At 48.5% G+C, this 19,788-nt stretch overlaps 1 protein-coding gene across 4 annotated transcripts in view; it reads right to left on the bottom strand.

Moving 5' to 3' along the window:
- KSR2 (kinase suppressor of ras 2) overlaps window positions 1–19,788 on the bottom strand; it is a 265,061-nt gene that overhangs the window by 67,453 nt on the left and 177,820 nt on the right. For all 4 annotated transcript variants that reach the window (XM_005863784.2, XM_005863785.2, XM_014537695.1 and 1 more), the window contains 2 exons: window positions 8,836–8,905; window positions 5,527–5,610 (listed from right to left, as the gene is read on the bottom strand). In XM_005863784.2, the coding sequence (XP_005863846.1) occupies window positions 5,527–5,610; window positions 8,836–8,905 (154 nt within the window). The remainder of the gene's footprint in view (window positions 1–5,526; window positions 5,611–8,835; window positions 8,906–19,788) is intronic.

Below are 19,788 nucleotides of genomic sequence, written 5' to 3'. Positions count from 1 at the left end.
CATCACCACCACCACCATCATCATCACATTCAACCCCCACCTCAGCCCCCAGTAAAGTTATAATCATCCGTCACACAACTGTAATTAGACCCACATTTTTGCTTATAATAGGTAAAAATGCATATAAGGGACCATTAATTCCCACTCTGATTATGGCAAAAACTGAAGTGTTTCTATTAATGGAAAAGTAAGTTCAGGCTTCAAGCTGGTGATCTCTGAAACACACGCTCATAATTATATCCTGCCAATGTCCTGCCTGTTGTACAAGTACCTGAAGCTTCCAGGAAATTCGCAGCAGCTGCAACATCGGTGCTCATCATCGCCCCAGCTTTTCAACATCTGAGAAAATTAGTGCACCCAACGGCTCTAACCAACCATGGCCTACTTCACACTTTTATCTCCTCATCACAGACAAAACATTGTATCTGAAGCAAGAACACAGGCTAAGGGGATATACAGGGCATGAAGGGAACCAACGAACACATGAAATCCAAGTGAAAAGGTCCATTAACAGAGCAAAACTGGATAAAGGACTACATGGCTGATTTAAACAAAAATTAGTAAAAGTGACAGCTTGCAGGAAGAGAAACGAGAGCCTGTCCAGCCAGGCTACTGCAGGCAGGAGGAGAGGAGGGTTGTGGAAAGGGCATTAAAACCCCACTGGGACAAATGGAAAATCCAGCGCTGGTTAACTCGGGTTCCAAATGCCACTCTCTACCTTGCTAGGGAGATGCTTATGAAGTGGGCAGTGACCTTAGTGGGAACATGAGATGTTTCCATTAGCATGGACCTGCCTCCAGCCAACCTGGGACATGGGACTTGCAGTGCTCAACCCAGACAAACCAGGATGTTTGATCGCTATATAACCGGTTGATTATTTTAGAAATAGCACTGTAGCCTGGCCAGTGTTGCTCAGTGGTTGAGTGTTGACCTATAAACCAGGAGGTCACAGTTTGATTCCTGGTCAGCACACATGCCCGGGTTGCGGGCTTGATCCCCGGTGGGGGCGTGCAGGAGTCAGCTGATCAATGATTCTCTCTCATCATTGATATTTCTCTCTCTCTTTCTCTCTCCCTTCCTCTCTGAAATCTATAAAGATATATATGTTTGTAAAAAGCACAAGATCTTTAAAAAAAAGAAAATAAAAAGAAAGAAATAGCACTATAATGCTAGCACTCTGAAATGGAACAATGCATACCACAGTCCCAGGGGTCGGGAATGAGTGATTTACTATATAACCAGTGCTTGCCCACCAAGGGCAATTTTGCTGCCTTCCTCCCCCACCCCAGGAACATTAGCAATGTCTGGAGACATTTTTGGTTGTCACAACTGAGGGTAGAGTTGGGGGGCTACTGGCATCTAGTGGGTGAAGGCCAGCAATTCTTTGAAACATCCACAAGAGATCCCTAGACAAAGAATTACCTGGCCCCAAATGGCAACAGTGCCCAATTGAGAAACACGGATATAAACCCTTCCATTTGTCTCCTACGGTGGCTGGATCAGAAAATCCCCAAAGAAAAACAGAGAACAAGAACTACGGAGAAGTAGGAAATAAGCTAGATTTTCCAGACCATTGACCTTGCTTCAACCCACAAAGGTGATAATGGCTCTTGTTGTTTATACTCTACGTTAATAGAAAATCCATTTCTGCAATGAAGAAAATGCTGAACAACTTATTTAAAGATTCTGATTTGAAGGAATCCCCAAGTCATTAATGTGCCTGGGTTTCTACCAGTACATGTCTTATCACCTTGAATGAATGTATGCATGAGCCTCGTTTTCCATCAGAGAGGTTTAGAAACTTTTCCAGAGTCGCCCAGCTGGGAGGCGGCAGAGCCAGAACCTGAACCCAGCTCTCTCTGGCTGCCGACTCTGGACTCTGGTGCTGTCTTACCGAGTTAGGCTCCCTAGAGGCAGATCCTGAGAAGGGTATTCCTACAAGTGAGTTACGGAGGTTTTAGGAGACACCCCCTCCCTCCCACACTCCAGCACATGCAGAAAAGAAAAAAGAAAAAAAGCACCTTGCTTCCAACTCTTGCTTTCTAGAGTGCAGCCACCCAAATACCGCCCTGAGATGCAGATGGGGGAGAGGTCCCAGGCCTCAGCTGCGCACAGAGGAAAGAGGCAGATAACATGATGGAGGGCTGGGGACGCCATCCGCACCTTCTTGCAAAGGCAAACCCCAGCCAGCTGAACCCACAGTTATCAGACAATACTCGGATTGTGCTGACATCCGACCACTTAGAATGGAACTCCACTCTGCGCTCATGAACCTATTTGATGAAAACGCCTCGATTTAGATAACTGCAAATTGCTTTCTGAGCATAATTTCCTATTAGTTCATTAATCTCTCTATTCAGAACGCCAACAAGACAGCTGATGATAATTCCGGAGGAAGTGGGCGTGACACAGGAGCAGGAGGGAAGGGGGTGAGACACTCCGGAGTCTCCTGGCTTCCTGGGTGGAGGGGTACCCCAAAACTAATGTATTCACTTTTGTTTATTAAGGTCTTATCATGGGCCAAGTACTAGGCTGAGCATGTTACCTTATTATCTCAGATTTAAAAAATAATAAAGATCTCATGAGTAAATGAACAAATGGTTCTGCCCATTTTTTCTAAGAAGCTGCCCCCCCCCCCAGTCTTGGTGCCACCTCTCTGAAATTCCCCGTCCTGTCTTTATCGTGCACGTCTGTTTCACTGAAATTCATTTCTCAACAGCTGTATCTCCCCTAAACTCCTGGACAGTGGGGTCTGTGTGCTACCTGTCTCTATCCCTCATCCAACCCTTCTACCTTGCCCATAAGTGTGACCAAAATGTCGCTACCTTTGAAAACAAATACCAATGACAGTCCATCCTCGCTGTTCTTAATGTAAAAGCGGTAGGGTTTTATTCACAGAAGAATACATTCAAATTTAACTGGCGAGACCTGTGGTGCGGGCTCACCGCTCCAACCTGGAGGCACGCTCACCCTGCTGCAGTTACGCAGGGACACGTCAGAATTCCCGAGCGTGCCGGGCCCCGCAGCAGCGACATGTCTGCTTCCCACTGTGGCAGGTTTTCTAAGGGCTCAGCAAACTGGTGCCCATGGCACAGTGGAGCATGGCGTGGCTTGAATTCTGCCGTGTTCACACCAGGAGTCACTTTTACACAAGGTGAGTGAGGAGAAAGTTCTGTAATAGAACCTTGTAACCTGGGGGCAAGGACATGTCACCGGCTCCTTCCACCAGTCCTGTGGCGGGTGCTCCTAGTGCGCCCACTTTACAGCTAAGGAAACGAAGCCCCCAGACGGCAAGTGTCTTGCTCAGGCTCACACAGGGAGTTGGGCGATGGAGCTGGGACTCAAACTCGGTCCTGGCTGCTTCCAAAGTCTGTGCTTCTAGCAGCCAGCCTCCCCCAGATCCTCATACTTCCCCCAGTCCCACCCCCCGCAAACCTTGGCAGGCTCCAAGCCTTTGCTCATTACTTCCAGAACAGAGGACAGAAGCACAGGACGCCTCTGAGTTCTGCATCCAGTGCCGAAAATTAAACGGCTCAGGAAGCCTCAGCCTGGCCGACTCCTGGCTGTGTCCCTGTCACCTAATTACCTGCCTTCAAAGCCTCCAAGCCACAGCTGTGAGGCTGTGAAAGCTGCCTTGTCCCCCACAGAACACGGTGTGACTGCGCACAGCCCGGGAGCAGCTGGTGTTCGGGGGAAATCAGACAGCTTTCCGGTTGGACCCCAGGCCTGGCCTTGTGCCTCTTGGGAAAGACCAGGGGCCGCCATCTTCGGGGCTCACCTGAGAGCCTGGGTCTGTGGAGGACCAAGGTGGGCAGGGGACCTCCCAACACAAATGCTTGGTAATTACTGTCCTGTCTGTCTTCCCTGTGTCCACGGAGCTGCAGGCTCCTTAGGGGCTGGAACTACCTAATCTCTCCCACAGGGGAAGGGAGCCTTCCCTTCGTCACTCAGGTGAGACCTGCAGGCTGGCGGGAAGAGGGAGCCCTCGCCCCTGTGCCAGCCCACCTCCATCACCGGGCAGGGCTGGGGGGTGGGGGCCTGCAGGAGCCCCAATGAGAGTGTGGGACAGACAAGGCTACAGAGGAAGAAGGTTTCCTGACATCTTTTTTTATTTTAATTTAAACACACACACACACACACACAGTCTTTCTGATTTCAGAGAGGAAGGGAGAGGGAGAGAGATAGAAACATCAATGATGAGAGAGAATCATTGATCGGCTGCCTCCTGCACACCCCCTACTGGGGATGGAGCCTGCAACCCGGGCATGTGCCCCGACAGGGAATTGAACCATGACCTCCTTATTCATAGGTCCACACTCAACCACTGAGCTATGCCTGCCATCTTTTAATCTAAGTGGCTCCCAGCAGCAGTCAGACGTACATTCATCTGTAACTCTTTGCTATAGCTGAACATTATTGACTATTTTACAGTCACTGGACCAGAGTGGGTACTTGATACACGTTTACAGGAGAGAGGGAGGCCAGGCAGAGAGGCATGTGTGACCTGTGACAGAGGACAGAAGTCTGAGCCTGCCCCCGCACCAGGCTGTGTCTTCAGTGCTGGTTTCTTGAATGCTCATTGCCACATTAGGCAGGTATGATGACTACTCCTGTCATGTAGATGAGAACACTAGGAACAGAAATGTGAGGCGACTTGCCCAAGATTACATCGCTAGAAAGTAAGGGAGCTGGAATGTAAGCCCATCTTAGTCTGACTCAAGAGCCCACATTGGCCACCATAGTTTTTCTACAGTCTCCCCACCTTTGGCCAGCCATGACCTGGAACGTATGTGTGGACGTGGGGTGGGGGGAGAACTGGGGACCAACATGATGCCACAAAAAAGTTAGGTGCCAGGGTTTAAGTCCTGACTGCCACTTCCTGGCTGTGTGACTTCAGGCAGGAGATTTATCCTTGCCAAGACTCAGTTTTCACATCTGCAAAATGGGGAGAATCATCACACCCCCCGCTCAGAGGAGAAACAATAAAGAAGAAAAAGATTTCACAAAGTCTAACTCGGGGATTGGCAAACTACAGCCAAGGGGGCCCAAGCCAGCTGGCAGAATATTTATGCAAATAAGGTTCTATGGAAATATATAAATGTGTCATGCTCATTTGGGTATTGTCTCTGGCTGCTTTTGAGCTACATGGCAGAGCCAAATAGTTGAAACAGAGACACTATGGCCTAGACGCAAAGCCTAGTATATTTACTATCTGATCAGTTCTGGAAAAAGTTTGCCAACCCTTATCTTCGATGCTATGAAGATGCAAGGTGCTCTGTGCCTCAGCAGACAGCACTATGCGTTCATTTCTAGCACCGCCCATCAGCTTGGGCTCTCTTTCAGAACTGCTCCCCTTGAGCTCTTCCCCAAATATACAGGATCATTTAACATCAATTTCCGAAAAACAGAACAAGCAACTCAACTGGAAGTCAAGAAACCAAACTCCCATCAGCCATTTCAGGGCCCAATGAAGCGCTAGCTGACACCAGGCACCATGAGAAGACGCTTCCAGGTACAGCCACTTACTTGCAATTTTTACACTTGAGGCCAAAAAGCATCCCTTTCCCACAAACTGTGCACGTCTGAGACATCCAGTACTTGGTGGAAAACCTGTGGAAAAGAGACAGAACATGGTCAAGGTTAGGGTGATGGTGACTGACCTGTCTCTATCAGGATGAACCCCTTAAAGGTAAGACCTCCAGGCTGGCACTTGATTCCAGTCCTGCTTCTTCCAAGATGTGACTTAATCAACTTGCTTAAACCCTTGGAGCCTCAGTTTCCTCATCTGTAAAGTGGGATAATAACAGTATCTACCTCATAGGTCATCTACCAGACCGCTGTACCGATTTTTAGGTAATTTCCACACAAAGGTGGAATATTGGCGGTAGAGGAAAGGTAGACCTATTTTCTACAATGTCTCCAAGTTCCATCTTATTCTAACCACTTGTTTGCATGTAACTAACATTTTTCTATATCATGTTGGTTTTTTCTCTTTAATGCTCAGGAGCCCAGGTATAGGGGACAGTTAGGTTCAGGGCCTCAGGTCTGGTAAACTTAAACACAGTCATGAAAAATGTCAGGGCTTTCACACAGCACCTGACAGATAGCGAGCCCTCAATTAATTGGGTTGTGATTGTATTACCTGACCATTTCTAAACAGTCAATCAGTCATTCAACAAATATTGCCTGATGTCCTACTATGTGCCAAGTTCAGTTCTAGGGCAGAGTTATGGAAGGGGCTGGAACTGTCCTTGGAGCCTCCAAAGCAAGACGAGGCCTCCGGGAAGTCCAGCTAAGCCATTCCCCATCACTGCTCGCCACATCACTTGGGAAGCTTCCAGAGGGGACCACGCCCCAACAAGCTGAGACCACAAACTGTAGGAGAAGCCCCTAAAAAGAAAGCCTTTCAGAACATCAGCTCCTCTCCCTCCCCAACCACCACCACTTGCTGCAACCAAGGCAGCTTGGAGGCCTCTGACATACAGCGATGAACCAGCAGGGATGGAGGTGCATTCCTCCATTTCCAGCCCATGGGGGCCAGGGTACTTTCTTCTCCAAGAGACAGCAGGCGCTGAGCCAGGGAGTGGAACAGAGCCAAGAACATGGCCAATCCAGGGGCAAGAACTGAGTCGGGGTGTTGCTTAGCCAGGGGTGAGGTTAATCCAGGGGTGAGAACTGGGTCAGGGGATGTTGCTTAGCCAGCGGTGAGGCCAATCCAGAGGGGAGAACTGAGTCGGGGTGTTGCTTAGCCAGGGGTGAGGTTAATCCAGGGGTGAGAACTGGGTCAGGGGATGTTGCTTAGCCAGCGGTGAGGCCAATCCAGAGGGGAGAACTGAGTCGGGGTGTTGCTTAGCCAGGGGTGAGGTCAATACAGGGGCAAGAACTGAGTCGGGGTGTTGCTTATCCAGGGGTGAGGTCAATCCAGGGGGGAGAACTGAGTCAGGGGTGTTCCTTAGCCAGGGGTGAGGTCAATCCAGGGGGGAGAACCAAGTTAGGGGGTGTTGCTTAGCAGGGGTGAGGTCAATCCAGTGGCAAGAACTGAGTCAGGGGTGTTCCTTAGCCAGGGGTGAGGTCAATCCAGGGGGGAGAACCAAGTTAGGGGGTGTTGCTTAGACAGGGGTGAGGTCAATCCAGTGGCAAGAACTGAGTCAGGGGTGTTCCTTAGCCAGGGGTGAGGTCAATCCAGGGGCAAGAACTGAGTTAGGGGGTGTTGCTTAGCCAGGGGTGAGGTCAACCCAGGGGCAAGAACTGAGTCAGGGGGTGTTGCTTAGCCAGGGGTGAGGCCAGTCCAGGGGTGAGCTGAGCCAGGGGCAGCGCAGAGGAAAAACAAAAAGCAGCCTCTTTGATGCCTCTCTCTCTGCATCTCGCTGCCTGACCATTGATGTGTCTATCACATGTTTCTCACTGCTTCCTCCACCACTTTCTCATTTGAGACTTCACAAGTGTCCTGTCAACATATTTCTTTCAAGAACTGTTGATGAGATGCCTTTCCAGGACAGCGTACTGCCCTCCACACCCATAGCCCTAATCTCTCCCTACTGTCCTGGTCTGTTTGCTGTCTAACCCTCCACTAGACCATGAGATTCTTAAGGACGCGGGTCTACATCTCTCTCAGTGCTGCAGCTAAGGCACAGAAATTCTCTACAAATACGAGTGGAAAGAATCCATGAATGAGTGAACCAGTCCCTCAGCCCATTCATGGAGGCCTTGGTGCAAAGAAACCTCTCAGCAGCATGTTCAAAGAACACAAAGTGCTGAGGTCAGCTAGCTTGTAGATCCATCACTGAATCGTCCAGGGCCTCAGCTTTCCAATCTCTCAAATGGACATGATCATACTTTTGCCATTTACCCCACTGTGTTTGTGAGGAGACCGTGAGGATAATGAGCTAAACTGTGGAAAGTAAAGAACTTTTTATGAGGGACGACTAGTAGTTACAAATCTCCCTCCTGAAAGGGCAGGTGTGTCCCTGGAGAGGTGGCCCCATGTACCCAGCATGGCAGCAGCTCTGCACTGACTGACACCTCAGAAGAAGTGACCATCCATTCCTGTGTCTTCTGACCCAAAACTAGGATGTAAAGCATTCGTTTTGACAAGGATACCAGTTATTAAGTGGTTATTATATGCCAGGGACTTTGCTTAGCACTTTAATATATTATCTCATTTAATCCTCACGCCCACCCTGTGGGTAGGCAGAATTATCTGATGAGAAAATTGAGCCTCAGAGAGGTTAAGTGATTTCCTCAAGGCTGAAAAGCTTTACTACAGTGGTTCTCAACCTTCCTAATGCCGCGACCCTTTAATACAGTTCCTCATGTTGTGGTGACCCCCAACCATAAAATTATTTTCGTTGCTACCTTATAACTGTAACTTTGCTACTGTTATGAATCGTAATGTAAATATCTGATATGCAGGATGTATTTTCATTGTTACACATTGAACATAATTAAAGCATAGTGATTAATCACAAAAACAATATGTAATTATATATGTGTTTTCCAATGGTCTTAGGTGACCCCTGTGAAAGGGTTGTTCGACCGCCAAAGGGGTCGCGACCCACAGGTTGAGAACTGCTGCTTTACTATCTGGGATTGGAACACAGGTCACTCAAACTCCAAAGCCCTGGCTTTTAACCAGTATGTGCTAATTTCACAAGGGCCAGGTTAGTAAGACGCAGACATCTCAGTCTCCGGCTGTCACGCTGAGGTTTAGCCTGGCCCATGAGAGAGCAGCATGGTGACATAGCAGCTGGAGTGACACAGCTGCCCAGCCTCTCCCCACCACGGGGGTCACAGTGCCCAGCCCTCACCATGCCGGGAGGTAGGAATCCAGCCTACCTGTGCTTGATGGAGTTGCTAAGGTCTCTGCGAGAGATCTGCGGGGACCAGCGCGGTACTGACAGTGTGTCTGTGGGGAGAGAAGAGAGGAGGAGAGCCGGTTACACAGAGGGCCGGAGGCTGGCGTGGGCCCATTACACAGAGGATTAGAGGCTGGTGTGGGCTCCAGCCAAACCCAGTACGAGGGAGGCTCACCGCCCTCAGGAAGGACAATGACCACATCACTTGTCAAACCAAAGCCAAGCAGAACGCTGGTTTAGCTTGTTTATCTTAACCATGCAAGGTCCCCGGGCAGGGCAGCCAGAGAGTGCCTTGAAGGAAGCCAGTGTGCAAACAATAAGATTAAGCATCACTTCCATTTACAGACTGCTTAGTGTGTGCTGGGTGTGTGCCCATATGTGCCTCAGTTCAGTACGTCGTGAGACAATCCCAAAGACGGGGGTTGTTAGCATCCCCACCTGGACGGTGAGGCAGCTGAAGCCTGGAGAGAGGAAGTCAGTTGCTCAAGGTCATACACCTCGGAAGCAGCACAATCACTGTGAAGCCAGGCTTGAGGGCTCTAGGCATGTGCCCTTGCAGACAAAGTTCTAAAGCGGTAGATTCCAAATGCCAGTCACACAAGTATCACCCTCCTAATTTTGGTCACGACCCTGTACAACCCACAGAATTATTTGTTTCCTATTTTAAGTTGACTCTTTTTGTTTGTTTAAATACATTTATTTTAAAATCAAAGTCTATATGGAAAACTAGTATCACTTTCTATATATTGTAGGTAACTATTTAAAATATGTCCAACCATGAACCATCTAAACTCATTCTAGAATAAAGTGATGGACTGATTGATGAACAGGTGGATGGATGGCTAGATGGGTAGGTCGATGGACTGGTTCGTGGGTGTGTGGGTGGGTGGATGGATGGATGGATGGATTAACATGTGGGTAGGTGAATGGTTGAATAAGTGGATGGATGAACAGATGAGTGGATAGATGGATAGATGATAAAATGCTAGGTGGGTGAGTGGGTATGTGGATGGGTGGATAGGTAGATGGATTGGTAGGTGGGTGGGTGGGTGAATGGACAGATAGATGGATGAATGGTTGGAGAGGTGGGTGGCTGGACAGATGATAGGCAAGATGGGCAGATGGGTAGGTAGGTGGATTAAGTGCTAGGTGAGTGAGTGGATGGGTGGATGGATGGATAGGTAAATGAAGTGGTAGGTAGGTAAGTGAGTGAATGGGTGGGTGGGTGGATGGATGGATGGATGGATGGATGGATGGATGGATGGATGTTTGGATAGGTGGGTGGATGAATTGCTGGATAGGTAGGTGGACAGACAGATGACTGGATAGATGGACAAATGGGTAGATGGGTGAATGAATTGCTAGGTGGGTGGATAGATGGATGGGAATGAGGGGGAAACAATACATCACACAGACTTTAGACTGGATTCCTGTCCCCATCTGGTCTTTTCTTTTTTATCTTAGACTAAATCCCAGTGACCTCCACTGACTGAGTTCTGGGACTTTTTCTGCAGACTGAGCCCCAGCCCCCACCTTCCCTCCACTTCCCGGCTCCTCACAGACCTTGAAGGCGCTGAGAGGTGTGAAACAACAGCAGAAATGAACTAGTGCTGCCTGTGAAAGCTCCACCAGCCAGGGCGAGGAGAAGCCAGAGGCTGACCCGCACGCCAGCTCTCATTTCTCAGGCCGGATGGATGGGGCCAGCTCCCTGTTTTCCGAGCTGCAAATGCACGCCTCATTTTTCACAGCAATTGTAATGGAGTTGTGTGCTCACGGGGGAGCCGGGCTTGTCTGAACCGATCAGGGAGCATTTAACCCCCAGCCCATTCAAACCCTCTCTTCGGTCTCATGACACTGGCGGCAGCCATCTGAAAGCTGTTTCCAGAAACCCCAGTTCTGCCCTGGGACCCTTTCTCAGAGAGCTAATGATTCTCCAAGCCCCAAAGGGCAGAGAAAACACAAGAGGGACGCAGCTGATAGATCACTCACTCAGAATCACTGCCAGTGGAATCCCTCTAGTTTAACTAAAAACTAAATGTCACCCCTTTTGTAAGCCCATTTTACTGCTTGTTTAGTTTCTGAGAAACAAACAGGCAAACAAAAAAGACAAAAAAGAAAAACATTTGAGAGAAAGAGAGAGAGAGAGAGAGAGAGAGAGAGAGAGAGAGAGAGAGAGAACACACACGCGTGCTTTCTTCCCATTGCCATCTCCTTTGGGGGCTGAAGTGAGATTTGAAAAGGAAGGATTCTACCTGCTAATTCCTTAAAATGTTTTCTCTGGAGCCAGGGATGGGCGAAGGGGTGAAGCTGTGCTGGAGAGGAGGGTCAGCTCAGATACACCGCCGCCTTGTGGGGAATCCACAGAACAGAGTGCCACAGGGGAGCTCCATCTCCTGGAGCATCAGTAGGGCTGTGGGAAAGGTGTGTTGAGGGGATTCTGAGGCTGGCTAGGAAAGACCTGGGAGATTGACAAGCAATGCCTGCAGGGCGAAGCATAAGGTCGTACCCACAAGTCTGCATATATTTGCCTCTCCAGCAAGCACAGAGACCACATCTTTGTCTCTGCCTCACTGCCTCAGAGCATAGGGGTGGGGTCAAAATAAGTGCTTAAAACATGTTTGCTGAATCTAAGATTATTATAATATAAACCCTGAGTTTATTGATCACTCAATATGTGTTACCCGTTGAAGTTTCTACCTGGAAGCTGTGCCTTGTTGCACTCAGGGTTCTCATTATTCCCGCTGTACAAAGGAAGACACAGGAGCTCAGAGAGGTGCAGGGACTTGCTGAAGGTCACACAGCCAGGCACTAGCAGATCCTCAAGCCGTAACTGCAATTGTTCACAAGTCCTGCGAAAGCCCTACACCAGTGTTCTCAGCCAGGGGCACTGATGGCCCCCGGGAACATGGGGCAATGAATGGAGGCATGTTTGGTTGTCAGGCTAGGGTGGGGAGGATGCTACTGGTATCTAACAGGTAGAGGCCAGGGATGCTGCTCAACATCCTACAGTGCATAGGACAGCCCCCCACAGCACAGAACTAACCACCCCCAAAGTCAATGGCGCCAAGGATGAGAATCTCAGATCCAGATGTTTTTACTTCTCCAGGCATCTCTCTACCCCCTCAGCCCCCAAATGACCCGGATGGTGTTCCTGAGGCTCAAGTCAGCAGACAGCAAGTCCTCTTGTATTATAAGCACATCTCACTGTTCCACTCGGAGCCTAATTATCCTGTTATTCTCAATTACAGCGCCGTCTCGAAAAAGCAGAAGTAATTAAGTTTAGTCGTTTGGTTTCATTCCCCCAATATCTGGTTGAAGGGTGAACTCTGTCCATTACATTACGAGCTGCAGCAGCATTCTTCTCAGGCTATAATAACCTGCTCACAGCATCACACGGGGTGTGAAGAGCTGAACTCTGAGACTCTCCCTTTACTTTCTGCGTTTCGATTTCATTACACTTGCCAATGCAAGCCTTAAAGCAAAGGGAAACCGGTTAAAGGGAAAGGGGGGGGTGGGAATCTATGAAAATCGAGGCCTTATCATAACAGAGAAGGCAAACAGCATTTACAGCAATTAAACTGATACAGAAACTTCTGCTTAACAATCAAAGCGCCTATTAAGATGTCTCCATAGCTGAACAAAAGATTCTTTTTCTAGTCTAATTTTCTGATAACAAAGTCGTGCAGACACGGAGGCAGAACTGCTGCCTTCTGTCCCAGGGGGAGAACACCAGACATGTCTTCTTAGACATTTTCATTCCCGCTGCCTGGAGAGGGAACGTGCTGGAGGGGAGGTGGGGTCTTCTCCCTCCTGCAGGCCCCTGGCGATGCCCTCGCACAAGTGCCTCCGCACAGAAGGGGGTAAACCAGGAGCCCTGGTCTTTGAAACCACCCTGGTAGCCAGATAGACAAACAGAAGCCTCGACAGAAGAAACTGACATTAATAAAGCATCCATGTAATGTAGAGCTTTGATATGAAAAACTCAGAGTCAGACGCGGGAAAAGCATCGAAAAACATTTAACACAGGGACACCAGGTAAAAACGGTGACAATAAAGAGAAGGACGAGGAGGAAAAAGAACAGGAGGAAAAGAAATAAGAATAACAATCAGCCCAGCAGTGAGGCTCAGCGGTTGAGGTCAACGGTTTGATTCCCCATTCCCCGTCAGGGTATTTGATTGCCAGCTGATTGATGATGTTTCTCTCTCACCGATGTTTCTATCTCTCTATCCCTCTCCCTTCCTCTCTCTCTTTAAAAATCAATAAAAACATGTTTATTAAAAAAATAACAATCAGAAGAAAATAAAAAATAATAGATATGCTTTTTGTGGAGTGTTACCATGTACAGGCACTATTTCCAAATAAGGCCTATATATATACTATCTCATTTAACCCGTACCTGACAGTGCAGCATTCTGGTAACCTCTCAGTTGTTATCATTAGCCCCATTTCACCTCTACGGATATCAAGTAGTGATGCCATTTGCCCAGGGTCACACAGCAAGGAAAGGCCAGGACTGGAGTTTTTAATTCAGGTGACATAGCTGGGGCCCAGCAAATGACAGTCCATTTCATCTTCATTCACAGACGGGAACACTGAGGCTTAGAAGCAATAAATGACTCAATAGTTAATAAGTGACTGAGTGGGGATTTGAACCACAGACAGGAACAAACTGCACTGCATGCTTCCAGTCCAGACTGTCCTCCAGATCCAGGGAGTTCCACCCGCCTCTGCTGTCCATGCCTCCTCCCTGCGTCTCGGGGAAGGCAGAGGACATGAGGGGCACCCAGCCTGTTTAAGCTCAGGGAAGGGCCACCGAGCCCTGGAAGATGATGTTGGTAACATAACAACATTCAAACCTGTAGAGAATTTTGTGAGTTTATTTGAGCCAAACTGTTGACAATTGCCGGGAAGCAGAACCTCAATGGATTGAGATTATGCTCCAGAGAATGGCGGGCTACATCTATATTTATACATTTGCAATCTAAGGAAGGGATGTAGGTGGGGTACATGAAATCCATTGGTGATAGACTAGAGAGGTGGGAGAAAGCAAAGTGGGGAAACCCCTGGGATTGGATAAAAAGTAAAATGATGGACACATACTTAGGTGGGTGCAGGAACGATGAACATGATAACAATGAAGGAATCTGTGGTCTCTGTCCTGGCGCACAGGCACATTATGTTGTGCCCCAAGGGGTCCAGAAAAAGGGAAGTTACCAGTTACCTAGATATTTCAAGGGTATGTTGTTCTAGATGCAAAAAGACAACTAGGCTCAGTTAAGGTAAAGGTTGACCTTGTCAGTGAAGATACCGGCCTAGGAGGTGACTGCCCACCATCACTGCTTTTAGTTAAAGTTTAATTTCAGACCATCCTTTGTGGTGACTTTAGGTCTCTGAGTTTGCAAGACCGCCATGCAGGCCTTCCCTGAGCTTGTCAGGTCAGCATGTGGCCCCTTTTGTCCACAATGTAATAGCCTGTTCATTCCTTCTGTTGTTCATGCAGTTACCCAGTAAATACTTTGTTGAGTAGAGTGCCTTCTGCCCCTAAGTGTTCACATCCTAATCCCTGGAACCTGTAAGTCTGTTACCTGACAGACAAAAAGACATTTTGCAGATGTGATTACAGATCTTGAGATGGAGCAATCACCCCAGGTTATCCAGGTGGGCCCCGTGTAATGATAAGTGAAATAGGGAGGCTGAAGGGTCAGCGTTAGAGAAAGAGATGGGACGATTGCTGGCCTTGAGGATGGAAAGGAGGAAAGAGCCAAAAAATGCTGCCGCCTTCAGAAACTAGAAAAGGCGAGAAAACAGGCTCTTCCCCAGAGCTTCCAGGAGGAGCCGGCTCTCCTGCAACCTTGATTTTGGACTTCTGGGCTCCAGGACTGTACGATAATAAATCTGGGTTGTGTTGAGCCACTGAGTTTTGGTAATTTCTCTACAGCAGCTATAGGAGACACAGACAATACCTACTTTGTGCCAGGTAGCGTTTTAAGAACTGGGGAGTATAGTGAACAGGATGTTTTCTGAGCTTAGAGTCTACAGGAGGAGTATGAAAGTGACATATTCCATGAAGGAAATAAAACAGTACGACCCTGAGATTTGCTTTAAGTCAATGGGAACCTTGAAGCTCATTAGAACAGAGTTAGGATGCAAGGATGCTGGGGGTGGGGAGGGGAGTCATCTCATAATTTTAAGAGCTCCCTCTGGCGGTGGAGGGGAGAATCGCCTGCCAGGCTGTGACAAAAACAGGAGTGCCCCACTCCCATCCTCCAACTCTCCACCCCCAGCATCAGGCCAGGGATCTCCCAGCCCAGCCCTTTCCCACTTGAGCTGCCAAGATCCCACCTGCTGCTCCCAATTAAACAAACAAACAAACAAACAAACAAAAAACAACAAAAAAACCCCACACCTTAGGACGGGAGCGGTGATCAGCCTTACTGTACATATCCCAAGTGGGAATACACCTCTTAGAGCCATTTCTTCATTTAGTGCAACAACCCTATGAGGTTGTATCCCAGGTTTAAAGATAAGGAAACTGATGATAACTTAAAGCCCATCCCTAGTACTTAGTGGACCTTAAAGTTGAACCCAGTTTCCTATAGAGCTAAAGCCTTGCTACTCTCTCCCCACCACATACACTATTAGCTTCCCACAATATGTCTACTTCTGAGACATGTGCACCATTTATTGTTTAAAACATGCAGCCCTATGGAGGGATAGAGAGAGAGAGAGAGAGAGAGAGAGAGAACGAGAACTACTCATGGACAACAGTGTGGTGGAATGGGGGTGGAAGAGGGTAAAGAGGAAAAATGGTGATAGAAAAAATAAAGAAAAAACCACACAAACATGCAGTCCTAGAGTTGGAAAGGAGCACAAGAAACTGTCGGTTGACGTTTCTGAGCCTCTAAGCAGTTTTGGATAACAGAGGAGCTACCCTATCCTTAAATGTTTCCCTGGAGATAAAGACCTCGGAGCACATAATACTATCTATAATAATAAAAACATAATATGCTAATTAGACCAGACAGCCGAATGACCTTCTGGACGTTGTTCCCTATGTCCTTCCAGACAAAGCTGCAGCGGCGGGGGCTGAGGCAGAGGTGGTTAGGGGTGATCAGGCAGGCAGGCAGGTGAGTGGTTAGGAGCCAGTGGTCCTGGATTGCGAGAGGGTGCAGGCCAGGCTGAGGGACCCTCCCCCCCTGCCCCCATGCACAAATTTTGTGCACCAGGCCTCTAGTTAATAATAACAGCTAACATTTAGTGAGCACCTACTGCATGGCAGGACTCAGATTAAGTGCTTCAGATGTATTATTTAATTGGATCTCTGAAACTTCATTTCAGGCGGTAGAGCTGGGGTTTGAGCTCAGCCATCAAGCCGCAGAGCTCATCCTCAGAAACACCACAAATGAAGTGGAAGTTCCACGCCGCCCCCAAGCTTCCAGCTCAGCCTGAGTGAGAACCTAATAATGCCGCTGCTTTCAAATCCACAGGAAGATTCTCTTGGGCCCAAAAATACCTGAAAAAATAGAAACTTAGACTATTCAAAGTTTCTTTGGGGGCCATAGGCCCGTCGCCAGCTAAAGCCCCACTGACTTAGCCAAGGTGCCAACCAGTCCTTGATGAAAGCTGCTCATGATATTATGCACATAGCAGGGAAGAGCTCTATTTGCTTTAATATCAATTCAAATAGATCAGATCTAAAAGCATTTCAATGACGTGTGCCTCTAAAGGTTATAGCTCCATGATTCTGCAAGGCCAAACTGAGTTTCTTGATAACCTGAGACAATGATAACCAACTTCCCAAGCTCCTATTTCTTCATCCGGGGGCTGTGGTGTCTATGCTGTTGTCCGGGGAACCACTGGCACCAGCGAGTGTGTAGACGAGGTGGGCCCAGGTGCCACGACAGGAATGAGATGCTAGGGATTAACAGGATTGTGCTGCTCACTCTCTTTTTCCTCCCATTGATTTTTAGAGAAAGTAGAAGGGTGGGGTGGAGGGGGAGAGGGAGAGAGAGAAACATTGATGTGGGAGAGACACATAGATTGCTTCCCACATGCTCCAGAGACGGAACCTGCAACCCAGGTATGTGAGCCATTACCAGGAATCAAACTCACGACCCTTCCGTGTGGGGGCTGACGCCCTAGACCAGTGATGCGAACCTTTTGAGCTCGGCGTGTCAGCATTTTGAAAAACCCTAACTTAACTCTGGTGCCGTGTCACATATAGAAATTTTTTGATATTTGCAACCATAGTAAAACAAAGATTTATATTTTTGATATTTATTTTATATATTTAAGTGCCATTTAACAAAGAAAAATCAACCAAAAAAATGAGTTCACGTGTCACCTCTGACACGCGTGTCATAGGTTCACCATCACTGCCCTAGACACTGAACAACACAGCCCAGGGCCTGTGCTGCTTCCTCTTGATGGAAGGGACTAGTCCCAGGAGAGACCAATTCAGGATCCCCTGGCAATGAGGCAAAACAGAGCTACCGCCTAGAAGCAGGACCCCGGCAGGAACAGAGATATTGTGGTCAACCCAATCTGCACGGGTAGGGGGTTAAACTAGAGGCAAGACCTTGAGCGTGGACCTCCTTTGGAGTCAGAGCCAAATCCTTCTTTCTGAACAAGAAGGGTCTCCCGGTCACCCAGCTGCCCACTGGAGTGTGGGAGGGCGCGTGGGACTGGCAGCAGACCTATGTCCCAACATCGGCTCTGCCACTTACTAACTATGACACCTTGGGCACGTTCACCTCTTGGACTCTGTTCTGTTGCCTATAGAAAGAGGGTCATAATCTCTCCCTCATAGGGAAGTCAGGAGGATGAAGGGGGTAATATAATTGGAACAGGGCTCCGCTGAGTGCCTGACATACTGTTATTACTGCTTTTGTCACTGTCATCATCACTCTGCCTCTAGAATGAACACACCCGTTAGAACATGACAAAGCTCTCCAGGACTCTGATTTAGAGCAGTGGTTGGCAAACTGTGACCCTCAGGCCACATCCAGCCGTCACCTGCTTTGGTAAATAAGATTTGATTGGCACACAGCCACACCCACTCGTTTACATATTGTCTGTGACTGCTTCTGCCACCGAGACAAGAGGGCCCCCACCGCCAAAATCAATTATTACCTGGCCCTTCAGAGAAAAAGTGTGTCAACCGCTGATTTAGAGCTGAGGAACTCATTTCCTTGGCTGATTAGCAGAGATTTTTTTTCTTTTTCTTTCCCCCCTCAGCTTTATTGAGGTATAATTGGCAAATAAAGTGGTAAGATATTTAAAGTATACCATGTGATGATTTGATATACATCTACATTATGAAAAAAATTTTTTCTTTGCAGCCAGAAGACCTGGGTGAAGACTCACTTCTGCGACTCACACAGTGGGAGCCCTTGGACAAATGGCCCGTCGTCTCCAAGCCCAAATGTGCAGGACCCCTTGGCATCACCCCCCGGCTCACCTAGTCCCAGCACCCTGTGGGGTGGGGGGGTGCTGCTTCAATGCCATGTTACAGAAGAGAGGGGCTGGGTATGGGAGGACCACAGCAGTCCAGCCAGTCTCGCCCCCACCCCGGGTTCTTCTAGCGCTCACTGTCTCCTGCAAGGTCTCCGATGACATGCCACTGCTGAATCCATGTCAGCCGTGAAGACAAGGGAAAGGAAAATTAACTCTCTCCTCTCACTGCTTCTGTCTGGGCCAATTAATACGATTATCCACTTGTCACTTGATCAAGGCAGAGAGAAGACCCTGAGGATGTGTATGTTGCAACGGGAGGGGTGGTGGAGATGGTCATGGCCGAGGGGGTAGACAGAGAAAGGGCCCCCTTGGGAGTGTCTCCAGGTGGAAGCCTGCCTGGGTGAGACAGGTGAGCAGTGAAGGCATGGGTAAATGGTAGCCCAGCAGACAGAGGGCTGATGCGCAGGGAAGAAGGCAAGAAAGTGCAGACGCTGTGAGAGGAAGACATCACAGAGTCACAATTCAAGTCTCTTCGATCACCCCTTCCTCCTGGCCCCAGGCCTGGTTAAAAAAAATTTTTAATGGTGAAACCAGTGCCCTGGATGGTGTTGTCCAATGGTTAGAGTGTCATCCATGCACTGAAGGGTCTCAGGTTCAATTCCTGGTCAAGAGCACATACCTGGGTTGCAGGTTCGATCCCCAGCACTGGTCAGGATGCATGCCAGAGGCAACCAAACAATGTGTCTCTCTCACATTGACGTTTTTCTCTCCCTCACCCTCCCTCTCCCCCACCCTCTCTAAAAATCAATGAAAAAAATATCCTCAGGTGAAGATTAACAAAAAAATAATAAGCAAATAAATTAATTTTTAAAATGGTGAAACCAACTTGGAAGCACCTTCAAGATCTAGTGGGGAAACTAGAATATATTTAACATCCCCTCCCCAAATCATTCTCCCCTTTTTAAAAGACCATCACCATCTCCTTACTGCCGAGCTGGGGTCCCCGTTCGCCATAAATCAAACATGTGGACAGTGACGGCACCACCCGCCGCGGGAGTCCCCACTGAGGTTTATTTGAGCCCCTCCGATGGCCTCCATTACTCCCCACTGCTGGCAGAGAGCGAGAGACAGCAGAGGCACTTCGTTACATTTCATCATGTGCTCACTGCCGAACGTACTGAAGCGGATCGGGGATTTTTAACCTCGTAACCCAATAATGGGAGACCCGGGTGCCACACGAGTAATTATCTTCCTTGCGGGGAAGGTAGAAGGAGAATCCAACATGTTAACTGTAGGCCAGGTATGCATGCCCCATGGTGGGGCCGGGGGCAGGGCATAACAAGAAAAGTAAGGCAATGAGCTCTAATTCCATGAGACACACCCACAGATTGGAGGGGGAGTGGCACTGTCAATCACCCCTGATTCTAAACCATGAGACATATCAGGAAATCTCTCTTTCCTCCTCTCCCCGTAGCC

Source organism: Myotis brandtii, unplaced genomic scaffold, assembly GCF_000412655.1.
Source record: "Myotis brandtii unplaced genomic scaffold, ASM41265v1 scaffold181, whole genome shotgun sequence".
Lineage (NCBI taxonomy): Eukaryota > Metazoa > Chordata > Mammalia > Chiroptera > Vespertilionidae > Myotis > Myotis brandtii.
Note: the sequence above shows the minus strand (reverse complement) of the source record. Positions and strands in the feature narration are given on the sequence as shown.